Here is a 7,640-nt window from a genome sequence, read left to right as displayed (position 1 = left end):
TGAGCCTAGGTTAACTCGTACTTTTTTTTCTTCACAGACGCTGCCGGACCTGCTGAGCTTTTCCAGCAACTTCTGTATTTGTTCCTGATTTACAGCATCCGCAGTTCTTTCTTTTTTTAACAGATAATGATGTCAGGTTTTCTTCCTTGAAGAACATTAATGAACCAAAGTTTTTTTTTAGAAAAAAATGATAATCAACCGTTGACATGAGTTTTCCTTATCGGATTTTCACTGAATGCCACTTTGACCACAGTGGCAGCGTCTGCGAACATTAGCCTAGATTCCTGGATCACCAGTCTAGTGTTTAAAGTGAAGTTGCCAGAGTCCTACTAGACCAAAGCGATGTTCCCTCTCCTGAGAGAGACGAGTGATGGTGGATTAAGTTGATGCTCACCATGCTTCAAGTGAGGGGAGATGTTGAGAAGGAAAGTCCTTCATGGCGACACTCAGCCGGTAATGGGAATTGAAACCGCGCCGGTTGCAAGCAGCGTGCGTCGCAAACAGCCAACTGACCCTCTCCACCACCTCCTTCCCCTGAATGCAAGGTTAGTTTCTCTCTTTTTTGGGGGGGTGGGTGGTAAGGTGCGGGAACAAGTGTTGGTGTGGGTGTGGGATGGTGCTGCCGCCGTTGGGGCCGCTACCCAGGAGTTGTGAATGGGCTGGCAGCGAGTGGCGAGATGTGTCACTCCCCCTTAAAACATCTGAGGAATTTGATGCAAATGCGTCACACGGTGCTGGAGTAAAAAAGAAAGCTGCACGTGCGGTTTGCAGCCTTCAGTCTGGTGACTGTGCGAGTTAGGGCCAGGAGGGCAGCACAGCGCCTGCGAGAGCAAGTGGACCAGAGCTTGAGCCCGTGACCCTTTGGGTGGAGGGCAGCTTACGGATTCGGGGGCCGAGTCACAGCTAACGTTTGGCCGTCCAATCCTCTGGTCCAGGGGTAGTGGGGGCGGGGAAGCAAAGTTGCCAAAATTCCCAGGTACGTTTCCCAGCCTCCATTCTTAAAGGGGAGGCGCCGCGTCGAGTCTTGGTTTGTGTGTGTGTGTGTGTGTGTGTGTGTTTTACGCCGACAGTTTCTAGGTAAAAAGAAGAAGGCAGATGCCACTGTTTAGCGACTTGCACCTTTAAGAGGATTGGTTACGGCAAATCTCGCCTGAGGTGAAAGCAGTGAAAACAGCCTGAAGGTTAAAAGAAAGGAAAGGGATAGGAAGAGAGCAGAAAGAGATAGGAAGGAATAGGAAGTACAGCAAAAGGGGGAAGAGAGAAAAGTGGAGCTCTCGCCAACGCGGAGGCTGGGATGGTGTCGGTAATTGGCGTTTGACGATGCGGTACTGAGTGAGTCACACTTGGAGGTGGTTGGCGTAGCGCTCCCCACACATCCACGTTGCCTTTAATTGCTCCTAGTGGCTGCATTCACTGTCGTCCATGATCAAGCTCTGGAACTAGCTGCAACACAAAAAAAATAACAGACGGGGCCAAAGGAACAATGTCTTATGCCTCCTTTCGAGGTAAGTGTCTTTTTATATCTGTATAACATGCAGGCCGGATCTGCAATGGTGCCTCTCTCTGTGTGTGTGTGTGTGTGTGTGTGTGCGTGCGTGTTTCAGAGGAGAGATTTAATCTTCCTTTATCGTCCACCTCTTACCAGCTCCCCCCGCCTCCATTCCTTTCCCTCCTCCGTTTTCTCTTGGAGAGCGATTGCTTTAAGGTTTGAAAAAAAAGGTGTTTTGGTTTGCATGACGCAGGCAATTGATTCAATCGAAAAACAAAAATATAATAAAGGTATTTAGACCGCAGGTGTTTGAGACTAGTAAGGAAAAAAAAACAAAAGATTCTCAGTGGGACCGTTTGTCCGAGAGGCAATAAGTACGTAAATGACGCTTGAAAGGGAACTGAGCACTTTGCTTTCGAAGCCCCACACGCGGTTTCAGCACCGCGGACAGCTCCGAGTGCGGACGGGCCTGCAGGCGCTCAGGGACAGCGACTTGCTTTCGGGCTCAGCTCGTTGGTGGTTTGTCTGGCGTGGACATTGTGCACACACTCCCCGTATTTCTGAGCCAGGTCTCCCTCCACCCCAAACCCTCAACCCAACCAAAACACACACCCTCTCCCTACTCCCCCCCCCCCCACCCCGCAACAACACTTCTTGCTTTGGTTTGGATGCGCCCTTTTGTAGAGTCGTTATGTAATTCACAGGTCATTGAAGGCCCACGAGGGTCGGCATGGGCGCGCCGGGCCGCATGGCCTCCTTGTCCGGAAGGTTGTAAGAGAGGCCTTGTGAACAGCTTTGATCTGGTGCAGGGAATGTAGGCAACAGTGTAGTTTGGATTTATTATGTGCGCCGGTCTGTCCTTTTCTTCAAAAAAAGATAAGAAAAGCCATGTGACCAACATGCCCCCCCCCACCACCATCTCAATCGCTCCAATTGAATAGTTCTCCAGAAGAGATCTTTCCAAACACACGTGTGATCGCCTGCAACTATCAACCGACCGGAAAAGTAGGTCTCTTAAGAGCTATTAATGGCCTGTGAACCGGGAAGTGGGTTGTTTTGGGGGTGGGGAGGGGAATGGGGATAACGTTGGGTGCCTGGGAGGTGATTTTTGCGGGAATTGTACAGAGATGTTTCAGTGCACAAGAGCTGGGCTCCTTGTGTTGCAAAGTTGCATCGGCCTGGCGAGGGCTGACAGAACCGATGAGGCCTCTTCTCTTAACTGGCCTGGACCATTTGTATTTCCTTCTCTGAAACATTTGAACACAACACGAGCACGCGTGCTGGCGGCTGCCGCGAATCGTTTCTCCACATTTTCTCACAGCCCTGCTGCAATCTGTTCATGTGTTTTACACAATTCTGAGGCGGAGGAGGAGGGGGCTGTAGGATATGTCCGAGGCAGTGACTCGAGGCCCTTTACGACGCGTTCGTGATTTCATTACACGTGAGTTAGCGTCATTTTGAGTATTTATCCTCACTGGCTGTCAACAGCTAATGGGTTCCGCTGCTGTAAACACAGCATAATGGACAGTGTTGGAATGAATTACAGACTGAAATCTTATCAAGGGGTTCAGGTGGTTTGCATGTAGAATAATGAAGACCTGGGAGGGAATCACAGGCTGCAATCTATTCGAGGGGTTCAGATAGTTTATATATAGAATAATGGACACCTGGGTGTGAGCTACAGACTGGAATCCAATCGATTTATATTCAAAGAATGATAACTATCCGCCAATGAATTCCACTCGAGAGTAACTGAAGAGTTTGGATTTTAATCTTAAGTACAGTAGATCCTGTGCTGCCATTCATTGCAATCAAGGCTGATCTTTATCTTAATTCCATTCACCAACCTTGACTTTCATACTCTTGTCTAGCAAAAGTCTTTTGATCTTAGATTAAATTGGGTTAGTACAGACTTTGTTGTGGAAAAAGTTTAATGTTTCTGCCATTTTTTGCACATAAAATGACCTGGCTCTTATTTTAATTTTGAATCAATGTTTCCTACATTTCGTCCACCGTTGGAAAAGATTTTTCTCTCTCTATCCCATTGATTCCTTTCAAGCTGCTAATAATCTTCATCAGTGTGTCTCTTCATCCTCAATATACAGGGATGCAAACCAAGTTTGTGATCTCCCTACCCATTAATCCTTCGGGTCATGGTAACGTTCTAATGCATCTGTGCTGCTCCCTTTTAAAGACTGATGTATCCTTTCCAAGATGTAGTGCTTAGTACCATACTCTAGATGTGGTCAAACTACACTTTGTGTAGTTGTAACAAAAATTCCCCAACTATAATTTCTCATCTTTTAGTTATGAGGGCCAACATTACATGAGCCTTTTTGATGATCGTTTGCATCTAATAAGTGATTTGAGTACATGGGCCTGTATTCTACTTTGCATCCTCACTATTCCTATCCTTTGCTATTTAAAAAAATACTGGGATCTCTCCTCATTTTAGTCCAAAATTGATGACCTTCTCACACTTGCTACATAAATACAGCAGCTTGCTCTGTTCAGTTTATCAAATAATATGATTGCTTATAGATTAAAACCGAATTTATGCGTTAAGATTTTAGTTCTGAAGATACCCATGAGTATGAACACTTCATTAAAATCTGATTTCGAAGAATTTTCATTTGCAGTTACAATCTGAGACCTTAATGTCTGTTGGGTAGTTTCTAAAACAATGTCTCTTAAAAATGAATGACCATAATCTGTTACATTGTACTTGAAGCTTGAAACATTCATGGATCTAACATAGTGTGAATTTCAGACTTCAAGCTAGTGAAGGCTTTCTGAAGATCTATACACACATTAATGAAAATGAATTACACATGCAATGTAACTGTAGTTCAGATGGTTTATACATTGAATAATGGGTACCTGGGAGTTTGTTACAGGCTAAAATCTAATTGGAGGACTCAGATGATTTATATATCAAATAATGGATCTGCTGGAATGATTTACAATCTGGTATCTGGTGGATGTGTTCAACTGGGGATTGCACAGTATTATGTAAGGCTATGTGGATTGAGTGGATATTAAGCTTTAAGAACCTGGCAATGTTGTTTGTCAGGCAGTGTGGAGTTGGTGAGCTGACTGTGTTCAGTGCCAATTGAATGTGTCAACCAGCAGTGACTTTGAACAGCAGGACTGACAACCAACACGTGTGTGACTGGTGCAGGGGTGACTTCGAGACTGAAGACTTACAGCAGCTTCATGGAGAAAGAGAGAGAGAGACAGGAAATAAAATTTGCAGTTGACTCTTAATGAAACCAACACTGGTAGAGGACTTTACATGGGCTGACTGGCTGAACTTAGTGGTACAGCCTGTTGTGCGTATTTAAAAGCTTCTTAGGTTGAATTTTAATTTAAACTTTTTTTTAATCTTTTGGGCTAATATTTTCAATCCACTTTTTCACATTTTTTGCTTTCCTTTTAATTCTTTCAAAATCATCAGTGTCCCATTTATTTTCCTTTTGGTTTGAACTTCCCAAAACCCCTGTCCTTTCTCCCAACTGTATTAGTCTACCTCCTTGGACTTTTCATGTTTCCCACACACTAAAATATATATTAAAAATGAGTACTGATGACTGTGAATGAAAATTGATTTGTACATATAGGCACGCTCCCCTGTCTCATTCATAGCCTCATTCAGTGCATTCTCATGCTCAGCTTTCTGACATGTGCAGTCATTCATCTACACACTTGCTCCTGCACTCTAATTTACACATTAGTCTGTTTGGCCAAGCATCTCCATGATACACAGCCAAGCGCATATACTGCAGTATTCACTGGCATATCCATGCTGGCACACAATGACTTGCACACTAGCCTGAATTTTCACTTCCTGACTTGAGAATGCAGATTTAAGATAGCTGCTGGCTCCACAAGCTTGACCCAGGAGAAAGTAACTTGGAGCTTCAATTTTCATAGCAAAAGTTTGCACAGGTTTTGCAGGTTCTCTAAAAGTTCAGATGGGTGACATAGGAAAAGAGCAAAATGTGGATGCCTGGGCTGGGAGGAATGCCTGTCTTGGTGCCCCAGCACTTTGTCCCTCACTGCCCACAGAGTCCCCATTTATGCCACTACCTGTCACACACAGCTCCTGGTATGCTGTGCTCTGCTTTTGTACTCATCACCATGGTCCCATATACTTTCCACATAGCCTTTCTACCCCTCTATGCAACTTCAAAGCCCTTTTATAGTGTCTATGCTAACCCATACCCATGCACTCAATGAGCCGTTATAGCCTCCATTCAGTGTAGTGCCCCACCCATCACCCTTTTGCCTTTACACCTACCTTGCCAACTCACAAAGTGTCCACTATGGCAAACCGCAGGAACCATGCTGAAGTAACATGAAATGAAGTTCTTGAATATCTATTGAAGAATTCAATCTGTTTTCTTAAAGCTACCTTTTACATTCCTTTAATTCTTAGAAAGATAGATATTGAAATTTATTCGCCTGGAGGTATCAATCAAACTGTGAAGTGGTAGGCACTCCACTGCAACAATAGAACATTCAGCAATCAGCCCTGTAGCAATAAACCAATAATGATAACCCTCAGGCTAACATCAACACCCAAGTGAAATGGCAAGGAGTGACTTGCTTTCAATGCTGTGGTTTTCTTTAAAATAATTATAGCGCAGAGTCTTAAATGGCTTGACAATAGCCTTTAGCATTTTCAGTGATTTTGACATTTCCAGTGAGTTTATATGCTTATATACAAATTTATGTCTCCCTTTAACAATGCCAAAAAACACTTTGTCACCTCCAACAGATGCCTGACCTCCCCAGAGGTATCCCCCTTATCCAAGCAACTCTGCATGGCTTAGACCTGCTCCTACTTGGTGAAAACTGCACACATTCTGTTTCCCATACTTGACTAACAAAAATCAGATATCATTAGAGGCATCTGCTGTTTTATAAGAGCAGCTGCTCCCAGAACCTCCGACATGCGCTGTGGACACCACCACCACCCTCCCCACTCCTGTCCAGAGGTGGTCAGTGCTTCATAAGGTTTTTGGCCTTCCTATTGCCGGAGGGGCTCTCCATCAAAGTGAAACTTCGGGCTTCTCTCTTTTCACTCATGCACACTTTTAGTCATCACAGGCATGCTGTCATTGACAAATATGCCTGTTCTCATGCACACAAACAGACTTTCACGTGCACTCACACAAGCACAGATGCCTGAGTACAAATGTCCCAAGATTCAAATGCACACTTCCAATTACTTGAGCATGGACACGTGCACTTTCACACTCATTTCCTTGCACATCCTGCACCACTTTAAGTATGCAAACTCTTGCACAATGTTCCCACATGCTCACAATTCAGTCTTAAATGCACATTCAAAAAATGTATGAAATATGTTGAGAATAGGCACAATGACTGCAATAACTTTGAAAGTGCTGCTTGTGCTTTGCCCAGGGCATTTAGTGACGTACAGTATATGAGGTGGCTGTGTTTTTTGTTTGATAATTGGATAAATCCCATTGCTTTTCATCGTGGGAGTGCTGTTGCTCCATTTAGATTTGAACTCCTTGATTGAGTGCATTTTGTTTTCAAATAGCAGGGCTGATTCTCCTGTTTCAAATGAATCTGTGCAAGTCTTGACAGAACTGTAGCTGCATTCTGTTCTGAAGAATTGGCTCATTACCATAATGACGCAGAGCACTGGGTTGAGCTTTAGCCCAATGCAGCAACGGTGCCTAATTGTGAGAGCTGCAAATTGTACTGTAGTTGGAAAGGCCCATGAGCTGCTAGTGGCAAAAATAGGACATGCAACAATTCTTAGAACTGGAAAGAAAGAAGGACTTTGACTTTTGAGTTTGCAAAAGGTACTAGATTAAAGACCTCCCAAAGTGCTTGAACTCAAGTGAAATAGTTTTTGAAGTGGAATTTTTGTTATGACATGAAAAAACTAACAGCCAATTCACACATGATGAGCTCTGATAAAGAGCAATGGGTTACTGATCAGTTCATCAATTCTACTGGTGTTGGTTGAGGGAGTTGATTGATGACTAGGCAAAGTCATGCAAAAAAGGCTCACCTCAAGAGGGTAATAAAATGTGAGGCTGGATGAACACAGCAGGCCAAGCAGCATCTCAGGAGCACTCCTGAGATGCTGCTTGGCCTGCTGTGTTCATCC

General features: G+C 44.1%; 1 protein-coding gene across 10 annotated transcripts in view; it reads left to right on the top strand.

Moving 5' to 3' along the window:
- The first annotated feature begins 480 nt into the window (after positions 1-480).
- The window catches only part of LOC125446329 (ras/Rap GTPase-activating protein SynGAP-like), a 746,401-nt gene continuing 739,241 nt past the window's right edge, over positions 481-7,640 (top strand). For 3 of the 10 annotated variants that reach the window (XM_048519826.2, XM_048519811.2, XM_048519812.2), the window contains exon 1: positions 1,241-1,505. In XM_048519826.2, the coding sequence (XP_048375783.1) occupies positions 1,484-1,505 (22 nt within the window). In that variant the 5' untranslated portion in view covers positions 1,241-1,483. Of the gene's footprint in view, positions 546-1,239; positions 1,506-2,482; positions 2,495-7,640 lie in introns of those variants that run through there. The other 7 variants (XM_048519822.2, XM_048519825.2, XM_048519809.2 and 4 more) reach the window with 6 other exon arrangements.

This window comes from Stegostoma tigrinum, chromosome 34 (genome assembly GCF_030684315.1).
Source record: "Stegostoma tigrinum isolate sSteTig4 chromosome 34, sSteTig4.hap1, whole genome shotgun sequence".
In the NCBI taxonomy this organism is placed as follows: Eukaryota; Metazoa; Chordata; class Chondrichthyes; order Orectolobiformes; family Stegostomatidae; genus Stegostoma; species Stegostoma tigrinum.
Note: the sequence above shows the minus strand (reverse complement) of the source record. Positions and strands in the feature narration are given on the sequence as shown.